Genomic DNA, 24482 nt, shown 5'->3' on the forward strand with positions numbered 1-24482 from the left:
CTGATGCCACATTTTAGCAGCTCTTTTTTGAGTCTGGCCACGTTATTGACCTCTCGGAGATTGTTTTCTCAGGTGTGAAACGGAATTAGTAACAGCACTCACAGGGCTGGGAGGGGGGTGTAAAGCACTGAGCAAGGCGCCTCCTCAAAGCAGGCGTTCAGTAAGCAGTGGCTAGTGGTGGGGCAGCACCAGGTCCACAGTGGGAGGCAGAGAGCAGCTGCCCAGGAGGGCCTGCCCGGCAGCCGGAAGGAGGCTCCAGCCTTTGGAATAAGCTCTCTTTCTTGCTTTTGCCTTTCCTTCTCCAGTTTTCTTTCTCTTCTCCCTTTCTCTTCTAGTTTCCACTCTGTAAAACATGCTTGCGCCTATACTAGTATGAGATTTTAACCAGATATTTTCTTTCCCTGCCAGGCATCTGTGCCATCTTATGCCTGTGAACACACAGGCTTCTGCACTGACACCTGATCTGGGGTGTCCGGTGAGTGGGTGGATTCTGTGTCATGTGCACCCACTGCTTACTAACTATAGCGCTGGCTCTTAATGTCTGATACCTCAGAGGAGAAAATGCCTACCTGCTAAGAATCTTGGGGGCAAAATGCACCCTCAGGAAGAACCCCACGGAGAGTCTGCATTTCTCCTTTGTCTGTAAGAACATCATTTGCTTGTCCCGTCTTGTTGCCTCTTGTTCTATCACGTTAAGATAATAAATGACCCTGGCGTTTCCAACAGGGGTGATTCTACCTGCTTCTCTCTCGCTGACTAGACTGGGGCCAGATGCTGCTTGATTTTATTTAAGAGCTAAAATTGGCTTCTCTTCAGGATCTACCAGAAGAGAAGAAACGTGTTTATGGGCTATGTAAAGTTATTTGTTATATTCATATTATTTATGACATATTTTAATCGGTGTTACTACTGGAGTTTATAATGTGCATGTACATATGTAGGGTGTGTGTGTGTGTGTGTATAGAACATTTAGTAACAGTATTTCACCACAAACTACAGTAGAAACTAGTTTTCTGAGACATGGATGTTTTGAAATCTGAGTTTATAATCATTACTGACAAACAGCCATTTGAGCTTTACGGCCTATGAACATTTTGCAACACACCCCTTCCTTATTTCACTTACTTCATGGTGATCTCACATAGTCTTGGATTTAAATTTCAAAACCCCTGCCTAGAGTTGATTGGCCTTCCTGCACAGCTGACAGTTTTACCCCAAGGTTAACAACAGAGGTCTGAGGCTTCCTTGGCACCATGCTGATTCTCCTCTCTAACCCCTTGCCTCTGTCTCTCACCGAAGCAGAGTGCGCTGGGAGGGAAGAGGAGCATCCTCCGCCAGGAGCTGACCTAGAAGGGTGGCCAGGGGGGTCTGAGCAGCCCTCTGGGCTCCCAGACAGGCAGGAGTGTGGCAGGGGTCCCCCTCACAGAGTTCCCCCATGGAGAGTCCACGAAGCAGCTCCCTCCTGGGATTAAGCTGAAGCCAGGAGGAGCCACCACCCCTTTCTACTCCCCTCTCAGAGGGAAGCCCCTGGCGAGGCGCCCTCCCCAGCCATCTCATCTGTGCGCTGAGCCTGTATCCCCACCAGTGGCCCTTATTACTCAGCCCCAGGCCTAAGCTTAGGCCATTTACAGGGCTGAGTCAAAGCTGTGAGCCTATGACTAAAACAAAAACAAACAAAAAAAACCTTCTGATTTGCAAACACAGCAATCCATTTATATACAGTTTTTAAAATAATATCCTTTTCTTTTTAAAATGTTTTTATCATTGTGGTGGGGTATTTTTTTGTTTTGTTTTGTTTTTGTTTTTCCTCTTAGATAAGGTGACCAAAGATTCTTTCCAAAAATCAGGACTTTTTTAAAACGCTACGGGACATGGGACGAATTGTTAAAAATCGGGACTGTCCCGCCAAAAGCGGGACATCTGGTCACCTTGCTCTTAGAGGAAAAGGTACAGGGAAAGAGAGAGAGACATCAATTGGGGGATTGAATCTGAGCATGTGCCCTGACCAGGAACTGAACCAGTGACCTTTTGGTGAATGGGACAGCGTACAACCAACTGAGCCATACCGGCTAGGGGTTTATATACAGTTTATATACAGTTTATATACAGTTTATATACAGTTTCACTACATCACTCTGAACTGAGAGTCATAATAAAGTGTTCAGGGTAGATTTTTTTAAAAGGAGATGTGGGTGGGGGTCTCCTATAAAGTGAAGATGGTCACCTTCTTTACCTCCCTCTACCATTTCACAGGCGTGGGGAGATTAATGGAACAACAAATATGTGACTCTGCAACATGCCCAGTGGTCATGTATTTGCAGTTATTATTCATGAGGGGGCATTGCAGGGGCTGTCATCATCGATCCTGTGTCTACGCCCACATGCCCCTTTACCCAATCTGTGCTCTTCAGTCACCTGTGGGTTTATCCAATGGTGGTGATTTTTGTATCATTGATCATTTGCAAATTTCTGCAAATAACATGAATGAAAACAACAACAAACAACCCAATCAGGAGTGACAGATACAGGTAGAGAAGCTGGCATGTGCCCTATTGATAGTCTTGGCCTTAGCCTCCTCTTTCCTGGGTCCGTTGGCCTCAGGAGCATCTCCCCAATCTCATGACTTTATTCTGTCTAATAAAATCCAGCCTGAGCATAGGAGTGTGCTATCCCTGCTCAGGGGCCCACCCGCTCAGGAGTTCCAGCCATTGCTCTGAAAGGGGGGAAAAAGGAGGAATCACTCGTGTGTTTACTCACTGATCCAACAAGTAGTTCACAGGCACGAGGGGTACAACCCTAACACGATTCGGTCTCTATCCTCCAGATACTCATAGGCAGGGGGTGGAGAGGCGTGAGGGAAAGCTTCCGGTCAAGAAAGGGGTGACTCCTAGGTACTTGGGTTGAGCAGTCATATTAATGTTCCTGCTACCACTACTCAGGCTACAACACAACAGGACATGCTAGGAGTGAGGTCACGGAGTCAGAAGAGAGCTGAGCGTGTGAGCCAGGAGCTCGGGAGGGAGAGCAGGGTGAGAGGGGGGTGAGATAGCAATTGAAGAGTTAGGCACTGAGCCAAACCGGTTTTGGCTATTTTTGTTGCTACTTCATAACTGTAATTTTGCTACTGTTAATGAATCGTAATGTAAATATCTGTGTTTTCCGAGGGTCGCAACCCACAGGTTGAGAACTGCTAGCAGGGTCACCTAAGACCATCGGAAAACACAGATATTTACATTACGATTCATAACAGTAGCAAAATAACAGTTATGAAGTAGCAACGAAAATAATTTTATGGTTGGGGGTCACCACAACATGAGGAACTGTCTTAAAGGGTCGAGGCATTAAGAAGACTGAGAACCACTGGTCTAGACCAAGATCCTGGCCTGTCGGTGTGCCCCGGTGTATACATCGTCCTCGTGTTTCCCCCTTAAACGTGTCTTTTCTCTTGTAACAATGAACATCTAAGTCTTACGATGAAGAGGTGAGGGCCTAGGAACTTGCTTTCACGGACAGAGGGGAGTGTGGACGTAAGGAGGCCTCCCTGAGCCCAGCTTGAAGGGAGGGGAAAGCCACCATCTGGGAAGGCGGTGACCATCACCAAGGGGAGAGAGGGCGGCGGTGGGTAGTCCCTGGGACCTGCCACAGAGACAAAGGAGCTCGCTCGAGGAGCCTGCCTGGGCCTGTGGACTTCCCTGGGGGCTCAGGAGAAGGGGGTTCCTCCAATGCAGGGGAGCTGTTATGCGCAGTAATAGGATTAAATGTGAAACTGTTACAGGTGAGCTGTGACTAGCCCGTTCTTGAATCACAGAGAGCTAGTTTTGTGTGTGGGGGGGTTTTTTTCCTTCTCAGCAGGCATTATGTTACTTTCACTGTTACTAAAATAGCACAAAGGAGCACTGCTACGTGTTGTCGTACCTTGTGCTGATCTTAGAGCAACACTGAACATGCCTACCCCATGCTGATCCCAACACTGCACACCAGGGAAGATTATATCTGCCATCCCTGCCCCTGTTCCTCTTCGATTCTAACGGCTCGCTGTGTTTAACCCCCATTTTGCCTGCTCTTTGCCAGAATAATCAGGAAACAGACGGATCCCTCTGCTATAGGCAGGCAGCAGCCAGAGGTTCAGTGAGGTAGAAGAGTCTAGCTTTGCTCTCAGGGAGCCTGCATTTTCATCAGAAGACAATAATGACATTCAGAAATACAGAGTCAGTAAAGCACCAAACAGACCGTCAAACTACAGCGGGAAGGCTGGGGAGTGTGTGTGTGTGTGGGGGTGGGGGGCGGGGAGTGTGTGTAAAGCAATCAACCAAAGGCTGTGTATGAATGCATATAAGCACGACCAATGGACACAAGACACTGGGGCGGGGGTTGGGGGGGGGGATGAGGGCATGCGATAGGGGGTAGGAGAGGCTGGGGGAAGGTCAATGGAGAAAAACGGAGGTATATGTACTACTACATGTAATTTTTTAAACAATAAAAAAAATTTAAAAAGAAGAGAAAAAAGAGAAACAAATGCTAAATGCCAAGAGCATAGATATGTTCAGTACTAAGCCAGAGGCCTCCACAGAAATCCAGCTGAGGCAGAAATCCCTGAAGGTCAGGTCACGGGAGCTCCTTGCAGAAGGCGGGCCTCGAAGGACAGGTATTTCAAGGAGGAGCAAAGAGAGCAGCTGAGGTCGAACCAGTCGGTGTGATGCATCTTTGTGGACTAGGAGGACCGGAGACAGCCGTCATCGGCTGAAGCAATTTCTGAGTTCCCCCAGATGGGCAGAAACCCACGTGTTGCAAACATCTCTAGCAGAGCACTGGGGGGGCCGTAACAAATGACCTGCTGCTGAGACTTGCCAGCTGAACATGGAGTGATGGGAGGGGGATTGTGCTCGGGGAAGGCTATGGCATGTGTGTGTCTGCTCAGTCTCCTTATGTCTCTGCACACGGTAGGAGCCAACGTAAGGGTAAACGTACAAGTTTCCTGCAAGTTGCATGCGTGTGATTTCTCTCCATTCTTTCCTCTTCCCTTTCCTGCTACGGCCAGACGCAGAGGAGAAATCCTTTCTCACCGTGAGTTTTGGTTGGAAGGTCAGCCTGTGACATTTGCCTTTTCAGAGACAATGTGTGCATGCCCAGATGAGGAGGGAGTATGAAATGTGGGCACTGGATGCTCACCTGGCCTCAGCATCACAAGCCTCCAGCCCCAGCCCTAACACATGGCTGGCACTTCGCCTGCCTGTTCTTCGGTTTCATTTATTTGCAAAAGGGAGGGGCTCATACCGCCCCGCCTGCCCCGCAGAATTCCCTGAGGTTCAGATGAAATTATGGCTGTGGGAGCACTCTGGAGACGAAAGAAGCTATTATTAGCAGCTCAAGGCGAAGATTGCATGGGGATAAGGGGTGGTGAAATTGGGAAGTCTCAATAAATCCCACCCAGTCCTGTGATTTTACACAACGGTTTTACATCATTAAGAAATGTTTAATTATATAGCTTCCTTTGATGTGTCAATGACTCTCGCTCTAATGATATCTCTCTCCCTCCCTAGGTGTCCCTGAGTGCAGAGCCTGGCTCCCCTCTGCAAGTCTCGGCTCAGCTCGCCTGGCCTCCTCCTCCTCCTCAGTTGGCGGGGCTCCCAGCCACCGAGGCAGCAACGAAAGTTCTCATGCAGCATCTTCAGAGACACGCTGGCCTCCGGTCGGTGCCCATCCAGGCTTCAGAGCTGAAGCTGATTTAAACATGTGGAAAGAGCTCTGGCTCAGTTGGTTGGAATGTCATCCAGTACCCCAAAGGGTGGTGCGTTTGAGCAATCCTTATACAGGACTGATAGATGTTTCTCTCTCTCCCTCCCTCCCTCCCTCCTTTTCTCTAGGAATCAATCAAACATATCCCCAGGTGAGGATTTTTAAAAATGTGAACAGATTTTTGTAGAAATGACAAGAGGCTCCACACTTGGCTCCTCTATAGAAATGGTTGGTGGCCCTGGCTGGTGTGGCTCAGCTGGTTGGGCATCGTCCTGGGCATGGAAAGGTTGCCAGTTCGATTCCAGGTCAGGACATGTATGCCCAGGTTGCAGGCTTCTTCCCTGGTAGGAGGTGTGCAGGAGGCAGCCCATCAATATCCGGTTCTCCACACTGCTGTTTCTCTCTCATGCCCTGCCTTCTTCTCTGTCTAAAAACCAATAAAATAAAATAAATAAATAAATAAATAAATAAATAAATAAATAAAAGTCTTTAGAAAGAAAGAAAGAAACTGTCGGCGGTAGGTTCTTGATTGTGAAACCGAGTTCTACCGTATTTCATCAAAAGGCATTCATGGCATAAATGTTGACATGTTCACAAACATAGATGGAAATGTGATGATAGGGGTTAATAAAGGGCCAGGTGATAGTACCCTTGGTAATATCGGGCGTATGAGGCAGGGTCCCAGGAGGATGCACTCAGCACACTTCCGAGGCTGTGTGAGCAGTTTAATGTTCATACACAGCATCCTGTTTACCGGGGTGCCTTAATTTGCTAGGCCTTCCATAACAAAGTATCACTGTCTTAGTCTGCCCAGGCTGCTATAACAAACATACCATAGGTGGGTGGCTTATAAACAATAGACATTTACTTTCTCACAGTCTGGAAGCTGGAAAGTCCAGGATCACAGTGTCATCAGGGTTGATTTCTTCTGAGGCCTCCCTCCGTGGCTTGCAGGTGGCTGCCTTCCCGCTGTGCCTCACACGTGTCCTCTCTGTGTCCCAATCCCCCCTTATTATAAGGACACAAGTCAGATTGGATGGGGGCCCACCCACATAGCCTCAATGAGCCTTACTCACCTCTTTAAAACCCTATCTCCAAAGACAGTCACAGACTGAAATCCTAGAGGTTAGGGCTTCTGCATGGGAACTTTGTGGGGGGGTTGGGGAGGGTGGGGAGGAGGAAATGACAAGGGTCAAGATGAGATGGGGAAGCACCCAGGAAGAAGCAACTGCAGAAGCCTTTATGTTCTTTGGCCTGAAGAGGCAGATGGGAAAGGACTCAGTGAGAATTGTTCCCAGGGCAGAGGCCACCCAATAGGGTGTGTGCTGTGTGGTGAGGAACACAGCATATGGGGGCAGAGAATAGGCAACCCCCCTCTCTCCCCACCCTTTGACACTCCAATAGCACTTCCCTTTGGTCAGTCTCAACTGAAAGTCCACAGCAAAGATGCCCCAGGGGTACAGCTCTGCGATGCCAGCTTCCGAGGCAGGTAGTGGAGCTGAGGAGTGTGGCTAGGAGGGGTTGGGAGGGAAGATGAGTGGGACAGTGAAAAATACCCAGCACAGTGAGGTAACATGGACATTTCCAAAGGTGGAATTATGATTGGTAGTCAATGGATGGGCTTTAAAGAGTTATTGGAAAACACAAAATGTTATTCAGCTGTAAAAATAGTAGTCATACATTTTCAACTAAGCCATTTAAGGTCATGTAACCATTTCAAGGTCCCAGAAGTGACTATTCTAGGACACTTACTTACCCAAGTAAAGCAGAATGATAGACAAGTGATTGTCAACCATGTAATATTGAACACTAACGTTCATCTATAATAATAAAAGCCTATAATGCTAATTAGACTGGATGTCCTTCCAGACGACCTTCCAAACGAAGCCATGGTGGGCGGGGGCTGAAGCAGAGGCAACTGCCTCAGCAGAGGAGGCCAATCCCCTTGCATGCATTTCATGCATCAGGTCTCTGGTCCTATATAATAAAAGCCTAATATGCTAAGTGTATGTTCGTTTGACTATTCGACAAGTTGCTATGACAAGCACTGACCACCAGGGGGCAGACACTCTGACCATAAGTTAGCTTGCTGCTAAGGTCCGGCAGGTGGGGGACTGGGCGAGATGGGCCAGACATGCCCTAGGGCCCTACCAAGGTCCCTCCCCGGCCCTGATGGTGCACCGGTGGGGTCTCTTGGTCTGGCCTTCACCCTCTCAAAACCCAGGACCCCTCAGGAGATGTTGGAGAGCTGAAGGCCAGGCTGAGTGACCCCACTGGTGCACTATTTTGTGCACCAGGCCTCTAGTATACTATAATATGATTTTAAAAGGAGGCCTGAAATAAAAACAACAAACAAAAAAACAAACGGTGGCCTCACATGGTGGTAGAGAATGGTGGTTTGGATGCCCAGATAATCGGTGGAGGACATAACACGACTAATTCACAATTGGTTCGTTTGAATCGACAGAGGGAGGTTCCCATGTGCTGGGGGCAGAGAAGAAAGCAAACACACCCAGATGAGACCTTGGGATCGTCCCTTGGGCAAAGCAGGTGCTGTGATTTAGGATTTCCTCTTCCCGGAGCCTGAGCCCTCCTGGTTGGCTCCTAGGGACCAGGGGCAGCTGTGTAAGTAGGGGAGGGCTGTAGCTCCAGGGTTCTGCACACTTCTGATTCATAAAACCACTGTGGTTGCCTGGCTGGTATGGCTCAGTAGTTGAATGTCAATCTCTGGACCAGGAGGTCACAGTTCCATTTCCAGTGAGGACACATACCCAGGTTTCGAGCTTGATCCCGTAGGGGGAGTGCAGGAAGCAGCTGATCAACAATTCTCTCTCATCATTGATGTTTCCAGCTCTCTCTCTCCCTCTCCCTTCTTCTCTGAAATCAATAAAAATATTTTCTAAGTCAATAAACTGCTGTTGGAGCCAGCCATGCTGTGGGCAAATGTTTGAATAGGCCAGTCTGGAGAATGAGCCCAGCTTCTGGAATAGACAGATTCTTCTGGAACAAGGACATATTCAGAGAAAGGCAGACCTGCCCAGAACGAGTGACTATCTCCTGCCTTAATCTGTATTTGGGTTATCTATTTCTGTGAAGTCACTCCCAAACTTTGCTGCTATGACAACAGTCTGTTGTTTTGCTCGTGATTCTGCAGCTTGGGAGGGCTCTTGGGGAGAGCCTGTCTCCAACCCACACAGCATCCTGTCTCCTCCCCTCCGAGGGCTGGAAGACCCACTTCCACGACGACGATGCAGGGACAGGCCTGGAGAGCTGGAACTGACGGCCCACTGGGGGCTCAGCCAGGGCTTCGCCCTCTCCGGGCGGGAGTTCTCGCAGCACGGGCTAGGTTCTAAGGGTGAGCAGCTCAGGAAACAACCAGAGGGAGTCCGAACCACCTGATTAGTCTGGAAGACTCCCAGGTTATTATTAGTTTGAGCCACTGGAAAAAGTCTTGGGAAGTCCTCAGGATGGTTTGGAAATTCCTTCCCCACGCCACTCTACAGGAGAATGCAGACAAAGCAGCTACTCTGCTCCCCACAAAGCTCATACTGACCTAAAAACCAGAGTGACTGTGCCCCTGACCCAGAAGTCAGACTTAGCCATGAGACTTAGAGACACTTAAGGTAAGAAGGAGGCTTGGGGCCAGCAGGGGAGGAAAGTGGACATTTATCATACTAGATACTCCCTGCACGATTGACGAACTCTCTAATTGGACCTTCACAAGAATCTTGGGAGGGAGGGAGGGGGTACTGTGGTCCCCGTTCCATAGCTGTAGAACGGGGGTGAAGTGTGCCGCAGGTGGCCACGGCTACGAAGCAGCAGAGCTCAGAATGCCTGACCCTAAAGAACTGCTCTTTCCACCAGGCTGCTTCCCCTACAGAGCGCCCGTTGCTACCTGACGGGCTATTTTGTCACATCCACTGCCCTGCCTGGATTCTGTGTTTCTTCTTGTTCCGAGAAGGATGCAGACCCAAGGCAGAGCTCTTAGAGGCCAGCTGAAGGCTGCTTCCGGGAGCAAGGGTTGCAAGAGAGCTTTTTGCTCCTTTGTCACTGCCCCCCCGCCCCCCGTCCCACACACACACTGATGCCACTTGCAGAAACCCTAGAGCCAGAGACCTTGGTGAGCACCAAGGCTGGGGAAGCGGAGGAGACAGGGTCCCAGTGAACATCCAGGCCAGGGAAGGAGGGAGTGCTGGGGAATGAACCTCTAAAGATAGGCAGCCGTGGGAAGGACACCCAAGGAAGAAAGGAACGCAGGCTGAGTTCCCAGGGCCTCCCCCCAAAAGAGAGAGGGTGCACAGGTGAGCTAGTCGAAACCTTAGAAGGGGCAATGGAGCCCTGACAACTAGACCTATGTGGTGCCCAATGCCAACTTGAGCTCTTTTTAATCAGCCAGGTTTACAATTATTTTTTTAAATATATTTTATGGATCTTTTAACAGAGAGGAAAGGAGAGAGATAGAGAGTTAGAAACATTGATGAGAGAGAAACATGGACCAGCTGCCTCCTGCACACACCCACCCCCCTGGGGGATGTGTCCATAACCAAGGAATGTGCCCCTCACCAGAACTGAACCTGGGACCCTCCAGTCTGCAGGCCGACGCTCTATCCACTGAGCCAGGTTTACAATTTAATGTAAATTTTGACTTATCTCCTGTGAAGTATCAATCCTCTGTATTCACATAGTAATCTATCTATCTATCTATCTATCTACCCATCTATTGTGTGTGTGTGTGTGTGTGTGTGTATATATATATATATATATATATATATATATATATATATATTATTGATTTTTTTTAGAGAGGAAGAGACAGGGATAGAGAGATAGAAACATTGATCAGCTGCCTCCTGCACACCCCCTGCTGGGGATGTGCCCGCAACCAAGGAACATGCCCTTAACTGGAATTGAACCTGGGACCTTTCAGTCTGCAGGCCAACCTTCTATCCACTTAGCCAAACCGGTTTCGGCCATTCATCCATTGTTAAGATAGTTTTTTCATTAATTTTCGGAGAGAGTGGGCGGAAGGGAGGGGAGGGGGAGTGAGCGACATTGATGTGAGAGAAATACATTGATTGGCTGCCTCCCACACAGACCCTGACCAAGGTCATGGATTGGTGCCTGCCCTTGACCGGAAATCTAACCCCAAACCCTTCAGTGCACTGGCCAATTCTCCAAGCACTGAACCACACCGGCAAGGGCATAATCTATCCATTTTACCTATAGTATTTTACAACTATTATTTCTTATTTTTCCACTCCTTCTAGATTTTGGAATTCTTCCAAGGATACCACTTTTACTCTCTTCATATTTTCACATTTTCTTTTATACAGCAGGCGCATGACTCTAGTTTGTTGTCATTGGCTGGCTTCTTTACTCACCGACACTGGCAGAGAAAGGACACAAGAGGGCGCTCCTTTCCTTCTAATCTGAGCCTGGGGAGCTGAACCTTTTCTGCCCATTTTAAGGCTCTCTTAAAAACTCACAAGTGACTGGTGTTGGTAGAAACATTTTTCACTACCTCTAGGGAGAGGCTCTGTGCCCTTAGGGAAATATTTATTCAGCTCAGGTCTTTGATTCCATTTGAATCAATAAAGCAAATATTTGTATAGTCAGTTTTTGAATAACTCAGCCTAAGGAAGAAACATATTTTAAAAAGTAACCAACCCCTTTACATCCACTAGGATGACTACGATCGAAAACGCTCAGTAACAAGTGTTGGCAAGGGTGCGGAGAATTTGTGTATTGCTGGTGGGAATGTGAGAGGGCAGCTGCTATAGAAAACTATGGTTTCTAAAAAAAAAAAAAAAAAAAAAAAAAAATTTAACCTAGAACTACCATATTCCAGCAATTCCACTTCGGAGTATATACCTAAAGTAACTGAAAGCAAGGCCTCCCGAGATATTTGTGCAGCATTATTCACAGCAGCCGAAAGATGGAAACCACCCAAACATCCACTGACGAGAGGGTTAATAAACAAAGTGTGGTAATATATGTAATGGAATGCTATTCAGCCTCAAAAAGGAAGGGGTTTCTGACACATCATACAATGTGAAGATGCAAACCAAAACCACAATGAGATTTTTTAAAAACAGGGTCAATCCCGGTATAATATATACTGTATATTACCTATATAATATATACTGGAGGCCTGATGCACAAAATTCATGCAACCCTGGCTGCCCTGGCCAGCCCTTGCAGGCCCTCATAGCCCCAGCTTTGTCTAGAAGGTCATCTGGATGGTCATTCTGCTGTTCAGTCTAATTAGCATATTAGCTCTTTATTATAGAGGATGTTATATATATTTTATATATATACTTCAGAGAGACATCAATGATGAGAGAGAATCATTGACCAGCTGCCTCCTGCACACCCCACACTGGGGATACAGCCCACAATCCAAGCATGTGCCCTGATCAGGAATTGAACGGTGACCTTCTGGTTCATAGGTCAACACTCAACCACCAAGCCATGCCGGCCACAAAGAGATTTTACCTGACACATGGCTACCATCAAAAAGTCAATCAAGAACAAGAGTTGGTGAGAATCTGAAGAAAAGCCAACCCTTATACACTGTTGGTGGGAATGTAAATTGGTACCTCCACTAAGGAAAACAAAAAATTAAAAATAGAACTACCACATGATCCAGCAATTCCACTTCTGATTATATGTCGAAAAGAAATGAGAAAGGATATAGAAGAGATAATATGCATGCTCATGTTCATTGCAGTATTATTTACAATAGCCAAGATACAGAAACAAATGAAGTGTTTGTTTAACAGATGAAGGGTAAAGAAGATGTGGTTTATATATACACTAGAGCACATGTGTCAAACACAAGGCCCGCGGGCCAAATCCGTCCCGCCAGGCCTTGCAATGTGGCCCGCACCGCGCTGTCATCACTGCACTCCGCTGCGTTTCCATCACAATGACAGTTTATGACTGTTCAGTAAACCATTCGGCCCGCGATTTAGGCTGGATTTTAGATTTTGGCCCCTTCTCTGATTGAGTTCGACTCCCCTACACTAGAGGCTCTATGCACAAAGATTCGTGCCAGAATGGGCCTTCCTTTCCTTGGCTGCTGGCACCGCCTTCTCTCTGGCTGGGAGCCGCCTTCCCCACCTTCCCAAACTGCCTAGAGGCTCCCAGCGGCTGGGACAGTGCGGAGTGTCCAGCCCCCTTCCCCTCCCCCCACACCCCACTCTGCCGTTTGGCATCTGCTTATGCAAATTAACTCACCATCTATCTTGAGTTAATTTGCATGCTCACTCCTGATTGGCTGGTGGGCATCTAGAAGGTACAGTCAATTTGCATCTTTCTCTTTTATTAGTGTAGATGGAATATAATTCAGCCATGTGAAAGAAGGAAATCTTTACATTTGCAACCACATGGATCTCCCTTGAGGGCATTATGCTAAGTGATAAAAGGCAAAGAAAGACAAATAGTGCATGGTATCACTTCTATGTGTGGAATCCTTTTTTTAAATTTTTTTTTTTCATTTTTGTCAAATTCATAGAAACAAAGAGTAGAAAAGTGGTTGCCAAGGGCTGGGGTTGGGGAAAACGGGGATAAGTGGGGAAAAGGGTAAAATGAAAAGGTCTGCGGATCTAATGCATAACAATATGACTACAGTTATAAAACTCTCCGGTTTTAATTGAAATTTGTAGAGAGAGTAAAACTGAAGTGGTCTCACCAAAGAACAAACAAAAAAGTTATGCATGAAAGATTCCAGGTGTTTCTCGTGCCCTGTGAAGCCTGAAGGACACTGCTGTTGAGCGACCTGTTCTTTCTTTCCCACGCACTCGCCCCTGGACCAGGAGAGGCCGGGACCTTACATCCCAGCGAGGGGATTTGGCCCTTTAAGGCTGGATGGGCTTTGCACGGACAGGCATAAGCCAGGACAAAGTTCCAGAGAGATAGAATGGTTTATACAAAGAAAGAAAAAAAAAATGTGAACAGAGATTAGACCACTTTGAAGTCAAGGATTCATGAAGGGGAGTAGAGGAGATAAGGGTAGAAAAACCCTGAACAAGAGGCCAAAGTATTTATTCAGGAGGGCAGTGTTTTCTCTCACTCGCTCATGTTGAAATCCTGATATATTTCATGCCATCGACCAAAAGAGAGATCTTTTTTTTTAATTTTTTTTTTTTTTAAGAAAGAAAATGACGATACAACTGACATGCATTCTACATATCACAACGAGTAGCACACGTGCCGGTGAGAAAGCCCAGCTGCTGGAGTGAGTGCGATCTGGCTTTTACGGAATCTTCGTCATTATTTAGTTGCTGCTTGTTCCTGCAGTTGGTCATCTGCTAATGCTAGCAGATACAAGTCTGGATCCTTACTACGGTGGGAAAACAAGCATGGGGCGGGGGGGGGGGGAACCTTGCAGGTTGAGGAAATTCTAACCATTCATTTTCATTTTCTCTCTGACTTGGGAAAAGGTCTTGGTTATTTGATAGGAGGACAGACCACCTTGGTTCAGCTCATTGAAGATCAGGCTTCCCAGGGACTATGGGTTCAGCCCTGCTGGGGACCGTGGGAAGCAAGGCCCAGAGGGATAAACGTGTGCTCTTGGGCAGATTACTCCGGTAACTGTATGTAGGATGGGTTGTGGAAGGCAGCAACCAAAAGACAGGGAGACCGATTAGTGGATGATAGCAGCCGTAATCCAGACTTCAAATGGAGTAATAGGACCTTGTGTTTACACAGTACTTTATATCATACGAATTCTTTTCACAGACACTCCTTAAAGCTGTTACGTGAGGTAGGAAGCCATAAAAAACACACACAACCGCGGTGGGAGTTTAATTTGAAACGTGGCTGTGTGGGAGATACTTTTAAAAATAAGCACTGACAGGGCTGAGGGAGTGGTCCGGTGGGGAGGGGGGGGGGGCAGAGGTGGGAGGGGAGAGAGAGGAGCCAAAGATGATACCAATGTTTTTGAACTTGGATGAAGATGTTGCTGCTACTAACACAAACTTAGAGGAGAAGCCAATTTGAATGGGGGAGAGGGGTAGGAGAGATAATGGTAAGTTTTGAAGTAATGTCAAACTGATAGAAAAGTTATTCCGAAAGACTAGCACAAAACACCTTTGTACTAACCCCTTTGCTCAGAGACTCATCTCAGTCACATCCTTTAGAGCAAGAGGATCCACAGGGGATCCACATCCCACCCAATCCTCACAACTTTCAAATCTTCTTCAATCCCTCTAACAGGTTTGGTTCAGTGGATAGAGCGTCAGTCTGCAGACTCAAGGGTTCCAAGTTCAATTCCAGTCAAGGGCATGTACCTTGGTTGCGGGCACATCCCCAGTAGCGGGGTGTGCAGGAGGCAGCTGAGTGATGTTTCTCTCTCATCGATGTTTCTAGCTCTCTATCCCTCTCCCTTCCTCTCTGTAAAAAATCAATAAAATATATATTTTTTAAATCTTCTTCAATCTAGAGACGTTCCTCGATTTCCCTGTCCTTACATGGCTTCGACTTTTTTATTATTAGTAGTAGTACTATCATAGGCTATTTTGTAAACTGTCCCTCAACTAGGGTTTGTCCAATGTTTCTTCATAATTAGACCCAGATTATGCACCATTTAACTGGAATATCACAGAGGTGACGAGGTTCTCATGGTGTCATCCATCAGACAGCACACCTGTCAATGATCTCATATCCATTTACCTCATTACTTTGGTGTTAACTTCCATGACTTGATTATCGAATAAAATGGTACCTGCCAGTGTTCCCCACGGTAGAGTTACTCCCCTCCCCCTCTCTAATGACTAGAGTATTTGTGAGTCTGTGGAAAGGGTGTCGGCAGGGCTGGCTTCACCACAGTGTCACCTGGGCAGGTGTACTGAGTCCCCTGCTTAGAAGGGTCCCAGGTGGCTTTTGTTTGTTTGTTTTTAATCTCACCTTTTTCCTTTTGAATTTTTTTTTTCTTAAGAAAGTGGAAGAGAGATAGAAAGATAGAGAGAAATGTCGATGTGAGAGCAACACATCGATTGATTGCCTGTTGCACGAGCCCCAGTCAGGGCTCAGGCCGGGGAGGAACCTGCAACGGAAGCACGTGCTCTTGATGGGAATCAAACCTGGGACCCTTTGGTCTGCAGACTGACATTTTATCACACTTCATCCACTGAGCCAAACTAGCTAAGGCAGAAGGGTCCCAGGTTTGGTGTGCTTTTTGCTCAGCTCCCATCATGAAGGAAGGAAGACGGGCAGGAAGGCAGGAGAGAAGGAAAGGACAAGCAGGCAGACATCCCACGTCTGACTTGGCACCTTTGAGGTGCCAGGTCGCCTAAGAGTTAGAAAAGCAAAGCCAGGGCTTGGGAGGAAAACCTGGGCTGGAGGTAAAGGCTGGGGTATGTGGTGTACACAAAGTGGGGAGGACAATTTCTCCAAGAAAATGAGAAGGGACATGAGGAACCGGGGACCTAACCTTTGAGAAGACACACCGATGCAGAGCAGAAGAGAAAGGGAAGCCGAAGGACTTCAGTGCATCAGAAAGCGAGGGCAATCCAATGGTGCAGTGTGTGACAGAAACCAAAGGAAGAGAGTAGTTGGTCATGTCCGCGGGGCAAACGCCTTAAAAGGAGATGGCTGGCCCTCGTTCTAAGAACTAGCCACATGAAGAGATTATCTGTTTGTTCTTTTAGGCATTCAATAAACATTGATGGGGTGAGAAGAAGTTCGGCCCAGGTTTGAGGATAGAGAAGGGGGCTGGTAAGGTGGGCATCCTGGGTGTACCACTGAGGTAGACACACAGGGTCCTGAGCTTAGCAGAGTCCCAGGCTTGGCCTCCTGCTGTCAGAGTCTTAGAAACTGAGCAAGAGGTCCTGCATTTTCATTTTGCACTGCGCCCTGCCCACGCCATAAGCTGGTCCTGGGCGAGGGAACGACCGTAAACCCGCCTTCCCTGCGGGAATACGTGCCGGTGAAAGCGAGAGGCCAGTTATCTTGTCCTGGTGGCAAAGCAGAGTTAAACTGTGACTCCGCTTCGGGTATGTGCGTTGGCAAACGGCCCGAGGGTGGTGGGAGGAGATTACGGAAACCGGTGGAGATTTACAGGAGGGATTCATGAGTTCAAGGCCCCTGGTGAGTCAGATGTAGCCTTGGCTTGGAGGAAGGCTGAGGCAGAACGCCAGCCCCAGCCCATGCAAAGAAGGGGGGGGGGGGGGGGGGGGGGATGGACCGGCTGAGGCCGAGCAAGCGCCAACAGAAAACCTGGTCTGGTGCCTAGAACTGAGCGTGCCTTAGGATCGAAAGGGCCCCTGGAGAGCCAGCCGCAGGCCCCGGCTCCAGGGCGCGCACGCGGAGAGGCCCCGGCGGCCCGCCCCGGCGCCAGAGTCTCCGGCCCAGCTGGACTGCGGCACGAAGGGGCCGGAGGAGCAGCGGGCAAGGCCGCAGGGCAGGATCGGGTCCCCCTGGCCTCCGATCCGTCCTCTCCGCCAGGCAGGCGGCCCCAGGGGAGCCCCCCCTCCCCGCCCCGCGGTCCCCGCCCGCAGGCCGCGCCAGGGGGGGCGCAGGGAGGCCTCCGTGGGGCCGCGCACGTCCGAGCCGCCCTCGGGGCTTCGAGCGCCCAGAGACCGGGAGGAGCCTCGCTCCCCTTGCTCGGCTCCCGCGGTCCCGCCGGCCGCATCCAGGCCGCAGGCGCGGGGCCCGGGGAGCGGACGGGGCCGGGGGCGCCGGCGCGTGGCCTCCCGCTCCGGGGCTGGGCCCGATCCGGCGGGGCGGGCGGCGCGCCAGGAGGAGGCCGCGAGCCCCACCGGGGCCTTCGGAGCGCTGCAAGGGGCGTCCCCGGCACAGCTGCCGGGAGGGCGGGCGAGTCAGAGCTGCCTCCCCTGCACTCACGGTGGAGGGAGGAGGAGGCAGGGCGGGAACAGGGGGGGTGGGGGGAGGGGACGGCGCACAAACCAGTCCCAGCCGGACTCCGCCCTCCTCCACTGGCCTAGGCCTCTCGAATCTTCCTTCCAGCAGCTCGTGCTGGGCTACGCGCCTGCAGGCCCTGTGCAGCCCTCAGAACTTTTAAGAGAGGCGCCTGGAGGAAATGAGCCCGAAGCAAAAAGCTTTGAGAAGGAAAGGGAGGACGTTGGAGGTCGGTTGCAGCCTTCCTCTGCCACCATATAATCAGAGTAATAGGTGCTTGCTGCATAAACTGTGGCAAATGCAGAGAAGTGTAAATATTTAGACAAAAACAGCACCCTAATTCCACTACCCGCAAGCAAACACGGTTGCATGTGGCAGTATTCCTGTTGCTATGTATATTTTCCTTTACATAAGAGAATTCAGTATTGAGTTCATGCACATTATTCAGCATCTTGCTTTTTATGCTTAATGTCTTCTAAACATTTCCCGTTTCCTCGAACACATCAACAACGTTTGTAAGGGTTCTATAGCTGGACCAACATGTAACCATTTTCATTTTTAAAGGTCCAAAGGATACAAATATTTCTAAAGTTCTTAATGATTCACGTTACATTGTTCCTCAGAAGCTCTGAACTAATTTATATTTTTTTTCAGTTGCACTGGATACATGGCCAGAGTGTTGATCAGAGATTGACACCGGGCCTTGAGTAGGTAACCCCTTCTCTCCTTCTAAGGCACCAAACCTCTGCTCTGCCTTCCAAGGTTGCAGCTGGATCCCTGGTGGGCATACAGGAGGCAGCGGATCAATATTACACCCTCACATCGATGTTTCTCTCCCGCCCCCTTCCTCCAAAAATCAGTACGAAAATCTTTAAACATAAACCAACCACAACAAAACCGGTACTACCCAAGTAACTTAAAAATGGAAGAGGATTTGGCCAGAAGGCTCTCCTCTAGAACCTTCTCCTCCTCGGCCGTCAGGGGAGGCTCATCAGTTTGTTCCCTTAGGAGCCTGAGTCTGTGCAGATGCAATGGCTCCCATGGGGCCCGGTCAGTAAGACATCATGGCTTCGGTGTTAAATAATTATTTCTATTAAGAATCCCCTGCAGGCCCTGACCAGAATGCTCACTTGGTTCGAGTGTTGTCCCCATACGCCAAGGCTGCAGTTCAATCCTTGGTGAGGGCACACACAAGAATCAACCAATGAATGCATAACTAAGTGGAACTACAAATGGATGTTTCTCTCTCTCTTTCTTCTTCTTCTTTTTTTTTTTTTTAATATATTTTATTGATTTTTTACAGAGAGGAAGGGAGAGGAATAGAAAGCTAGAAACAATGATGAGAGAGAAACATCGACCAGCTGCCTCTTGCACACCCCCCACTGGGGATGTGCCCGCAACCAAGGTACATGCCCTTGACCAGAATCGAACCCGTGACCTTTCATCCACAGGCCGACGCTCTATCCACTGAGCCAAACCGGTTTCGGCCTCTCTCTTTCTAAAATCTATGTTTTAAAAAGAATCCCCTGCAGTAACAATTCAAGTGCTCACCACCAGACAAATGGAAGATGTGATGCACACATACATGATGGAATATTACCCAACCATGAGTTCGGAGGGAATCCCACCATTGGTGAAAACACGGATGGACTCTGAGAACATTATGGTAAGTGAGATAAGTCAGAGAAAGACAAATACTGTGTGGTATCACTTATATGCGGAACCTAAGAAAAGCCAAACTCGTAATAACAGGACAGAGTGGTGGTTACCAGGGATGAGGGGAGGTGAGAGAATAGGAGAGATGTTTAAGGGTACAGACTTGCAGCTAGTAGACAAATAAGACCTTGAATTCTAGTGCTTAGTATAGTGATTATAGACAACAATAGTATATTATAGATGCCAAACTTGTTAAGAGACTAGATCTTAATTATTCCCACTTTAAAAACGAAGTGATAATTATGTGTAGTGATAGAGGTGTTAGTTAATGCTACAATGGTAATACTATCTATAATTTTTTTTTAAAAAAAGCGTCATATTCTAATTAGACCAAATAGCCGGACAACCTTACCGATGAGGCTGGGGCTGCGAGGACTGAGGCAAGCTGTGAGGACCAAGCTATTTGCACGAATTTTGTGCACTGGGCCTCTAGTTGTAATATATAAATGTATTAAATCAACATGTTGTACACCTTAAACTTACAAAATGTTATATGTCCAATATATTTCAATCTAGGATCCCTAGGATAACCAGGATCTTAGAGAATAAAATAAATTAAAGAGAGCTGGCTTGGCATGGGTCAGTGATTGAGCATTGACCTATAAACCAGGAGGTCACGGTTTGATTCCCAGTCAGGGCACATGCTGGGGTTTCGGGCTCCATTCTCAGGAGGGGGCGTGCAGGAGGCAGCTGATCAATGATTCTCTACCATCATTGACGTTTCTCTCTCTCCCTCCCTCTCCCTTCTTCTCTGAAATCAATAAAAATATATTTTAAATAAATTACAGAGAAAAGAAGCAACTTTTTACATACAAATGACCTCACTCTCAGCCCCATCCCACTCAAAAAATCAAAATTACATGGACGAGTGCTATAATAAAGGAAAGTGAAAAATGCCAAGTGTGTGTAGCGGGGTAAGCATCCCCTGGAAAACCAAGTGCCTCTCCACTCGGGACTCTGTCCAGTCTCAGTCCTGGGAGAAGTGAATCCCCAGGTCTGAGTGGCTGAAGGGACTCTGTGTGACTTTCTGGGATCTTGGGCGCTGCTCTCTAAGAATAAACAATAGCAGGCACTCTGTCGAGCACTAGCTTGCATGCTCTGAGTGTTAGGCCATCACCACCCTCGCTTTACAGGTGACGAAACTGAAGCTCAGAGTGGTCTGATTCCTTGACATTCTGAAACTAGTAGCACGTGTTGCTTTCTCTCTCTCTTCCTCCCTCCTTTGCAACTGTGGAGAGAGAGGATCTGATCTTTTTCTTATATTTTAGACCCTTGTGTACTGTGTCAGTACAATCATAGCACGGCAATGATGGGATCAAACCATACAGCAGCAGCAGCCACTTTTCTTTTGTTTACTTGTATGGCTACAGGTTTGTTATCACGTGATTTCACCATATTCTCCCCATTGCGCTGGCATGCTTCCCGAGGCCCATAAATTCACCTCACTCTCCCCACTGCACCTGGAGATTGCAGCCAGCTACAGTATTCCCCCCTTACAAGCTGGGGGGATACATTCCAAGACCCCCAGTGGACGCCGAAACAATGTATGGCACCAAACATTACATATACTGTCCCCCCCACCCCCATGCATACATAAAGTTTAACTTATAAATTAGGCACAGAAGGGGTTTAACAACAGTAACTAATAATAAAACAATTGCGAATGGCTTTGGGGCCATTATTAAATAAAACAAAGGTTACTTACACACCAGCACTGAGGTCCTTCCCAGTCAGTCTGATAGCTACTAAGTTACTATTGGGCAGATGGCATATACTGGGCGGATTACACAAAGGGATGATTCATGTCCCAGGCGGACGGAGAGGGACGGTGCGAGACTTCATCACACTCCTCAGAACAGTGCGCAATTTAAAACTTATGAATTATTTATTTCTGAAATTTTCCATTTAATATTTACAGACGTGGTCGGCTGTGGATAACTGAAACCACAGAAAGTGAAACCGCAGATAGGGGGGGATTACAGTATATTCACATGCTTTTCTTGCATCTCCCATCTCAGTGAGGGGAGGGGAAGTGGTGGTCCCTCAGCCCGGCCTGCACCCTCTCACAGTCTGGGAGCCCTTGTGGGGTGTCTGGCTACCGGCTTAGGCCTGCTCCCCTTAGCTCTGCCACAGACATCCTTAGCGCTGCCATGGAGCCTGGCTTCTGGCTGAGCTGCGCTCCCCCTGTGGGAGTGCACTGACTACCAGGGTGCAGCTCCTGCATTGAGTGTCTGCCCCCTGGTGGTCAGTGTGCATCATAGTGACTGGTCGTTCTACCATTCAGCTGATTTGCATATTAGCCTTTTATTATATAGGACTAGCGGCCCATTGCATGAAATTCATGCATGGATAAGGTCCCTAAGCCTGGCCGGCAATCAGGGGCGATTGGGGCCTTCTGGCTGCCATCTAGGGCCTTCCTTGGTTCTGCACCACCCCCTGGTGGTCAGTGCACATTATAGCAAGGGATAGAACTCCCGGGCTCCTGGTCAAACTCCCGCAGAGACACTTCCCAAATTAGCCTTTTATATATATAGATTGTTTGGGTTATGTAAGTTATATATTGTTTCGATTCTGCAGTTTGCTTTCCTCCCTTTTAAATAAGTATTAATGCAAACAGAGAGATACAGATATCAAAAGTGTACCATTTGGTGAATTTTCCCAAACTGAACACACGCAGTGACTTGCATTCAAACCAAGAAAAAACATTTCCATCACTCCACAAACCCCCTTGTGTAGAGTTTTTTGTTGTTATTTTTTCTTTCCTCTTTTCATAAATTTGCCTAATGTGAAATGGATTTTTGTTTGATTTAAAGATGGCACATTCCCCAGCTTCCTGGCCTGCAGAATGTGTATAATAGAAGAATTTTTTTTTTCTTAGGAGGTCAATTTAAAATCAAGTGCACTAAAAATGTGGGCTTGTTAGGAGAAAACTTGAGGGTAGATTCATATCTGTTTAAAGCTGGAAGAAGACTGGGAAGAGGAGACTATGGGCAAGGTGTTGTACCTCTCCAGTAGCAGGCGTAGAACGGGAGCCCTCCAATCACCCAGCATTACTGCTTATTAATGTTATGTAAATAGCCACGACAGAGAATGGAGAGGTACCAGGAAGATTTCCCATGGAGGGCTGAGTGATAAAACTGAATGAGGGTACAAGTGGTTCCCTCTTTTCCATCCACTGGAGAGAACTCTGCTGCCCTCTGGTTGCTTCCTGAATAGTGTCTGACAGGTTCCTTAATCCGCTGGTTCCCAAATTGTGTGCGGAGGCACCCCAGGTGCCACAGAAAATGCCCAGGGGAACCTCGGGATATTTTTAAATTTTGAAGGAAACACAGGGATACTTGATATTGGTGGCACACTTCCTGAGCTATTAATTAAAGTTTCAGCATTCGATTGCATCACATTCCTTTTGATGACATCCTTCCTACCCTAATGGAGTTGGCTTTTTTTTTAATTCATTAATTTTTTTATTTTTTTATTATTTTTAATATATTTTATTGATTTTTTACAGAGAGGAAGGGAAAGGGATAGAGAGTTAGAAACGTCGATGAGAGAGAAATATCGATCAGCAGCCTCCTGCACATCCCCCACAGGGGATGTGTCCACAACCAAGGTACATGCCCTTGATCACACTTGAACCCGGGACCCTTCAATCCACAGGCCAACGCTCTATCCACGGAGCCAAACCAGTTTCGGCAGTTGGCTTTTTGGTGGATGCTTTGTGAAAAAGAAATTGGGTGGGGAAAAGGAAATGAGGGAGGTTGTGTGCAATCTGATTCTGAGGTTTGAGAGGTGCCACCACATGTGCACAAATTGCATTAGAAAGTGATGGTAGTTACTTAAGAATAAAAAATATCAGTCTTTTTCAATGTTGGTGTAATATTATTTTTGAAAGCAACCACTAAATTGTTAGGACGTAAATACTAATTAAGTTGTTTGGATCTAACTAATTGATAAGTGTACTCTTTAGGCATTTCTTTTGGCCTAGGGTTTCTGTGAAACTTTGCCTTGGGCATAAGGTTAGGGCAGATCAGGTTCTTCAAGTTACTAGTAATTCATCATCTTTAGTACTCTTTGTACAACTGGAGCCTGCTGGTAGACCAGAATGATTTTATTTGAAAATCAGTCTAGAATGGTTTTATTTTTAATTAAAAATTTTTCAGATAAAATCATTGATTTTAGAGAAGAGGAAAGAAGAGAGAGAGAGAAAACAAAAACAGAAAACACATCAATTTGTTGTTCCACTTACTTATGCATTCATTGGTTGATTCTTGTATGTGCCCTGACCAGGGAGAGAACCCACCACCTTGGACGACACTCAAACCAACTATGCTACTGGGACAATCTTAAAATGATTTTATTTAGATGAGGAAACTAAGTCTTAGAAAGTAACTTGATGGAAGTTATCCAGTTTGGGCAGATCCAGGTTTTATGGGGGCCTGAAGCTTATGCAATTGTTGGCGCCCCCTTTAAGAACAATAATGCACAATCAGAGATTCAAAACTGGGCCAAGGGCTTGCCAGGGGCCCATGCAGGTGAGGGAGGGGTTGTGAAGCTAAAGGTTCATTCACTTTAGGGAAATCCGCCTGCCGGGGGCCACCAGCTAGTAAGAGGTGGAAATGGAATTCAAACATAGCTTTGTCTGCCTCTAAAGACACAAAACGGGAATCTCCTTTCCTAAAGACAAGAATAGAAAACCAGGGAGGTGAAAGCGCTTCTAGAAATATGAGCCTAGCTGGGTCACGGGTCCCTCCCTAGGAAGGAATCTGAGAGTGGGAACACAATGCCTCTATCTTCTCATTAGAGCCGTGACAGGTGACTGGAGGTTAGGGCTTTGGCAGCAACACCGAGTTTGAATTCTGGTGCCATCTCTGCCTAGCTCCCTAATCCTGGAATGCTACTTGGGAATGTTACTTACCATCTCAGGGTGTTACTGGAGCAACAAGGCCCACACTCCGCAAGGCAGTGAGATGAGAAGAGAGATCACAGATGCAAGTGGCGGGTCTACAGCAGGCACCCGCCTCCCTCTCCTTCCTCTGCTCCCACACACAAACCACAGGCATTTGGAGACGAAATAAATGTAGACCAACGCTGGTAGAGGTTTCCTTCGAGTGGGGGTACGTTGATTAAATGCACATACGTGGCAAGCAACTGTCTAAAAAAATGCAAAT

General features: G+C 47.6%; 1 protein-coding gene across 5 annotated transcripts in view; it reads left to right on the top strand.

Annotated features, from left to right (window-relative positions):
* The window catches only part of FBXO16 (F-box protein 16), a 50603-nt gene extending 44521 nt beyond the window's left edge, over positions 1-6082 (top strand). For 3 of the 5 annotated variants that reach the window (XM_036424033.2, XM_045576649.1, XM_036424031.2), the window contains one exon: positions 5541-6082. In XM_036424033.2, coding sequence (XP_036279926.1) covers positions 5541-5729 — 189 coding nt within the window. In that variant the 3' untranslated portion in view covers positions 5730-6082. Of the gene's footprint in view, positions 1-5038; positions 5083-5540 lie in introns of all 5 variants that reach the window. The other 2 variants (XM_036424035.2, XM_036424034.2) reach the window with 2 other exon arrangements.
* The last annotated feature ends 18400 nt before the right edge of the window (positions 6083-24482 follow it).

This window comes from Pipistrellus kuhlii, unplaced genomic scaffold (assembly GCF_014108245.1).
Source record: "Pipistrellus kuhlii isolate mPipKuh1 unplaced genomic scaffold, mPipKuh1.p scaffold_m20_p_8, whole genome shotgun sequence".
NCBI lineage: Eukaryota > Metazoa > Chordata > Mammalia > Chiroptera > Vespertilionidae > Pipistrellus > Pipistrellus kuhlii.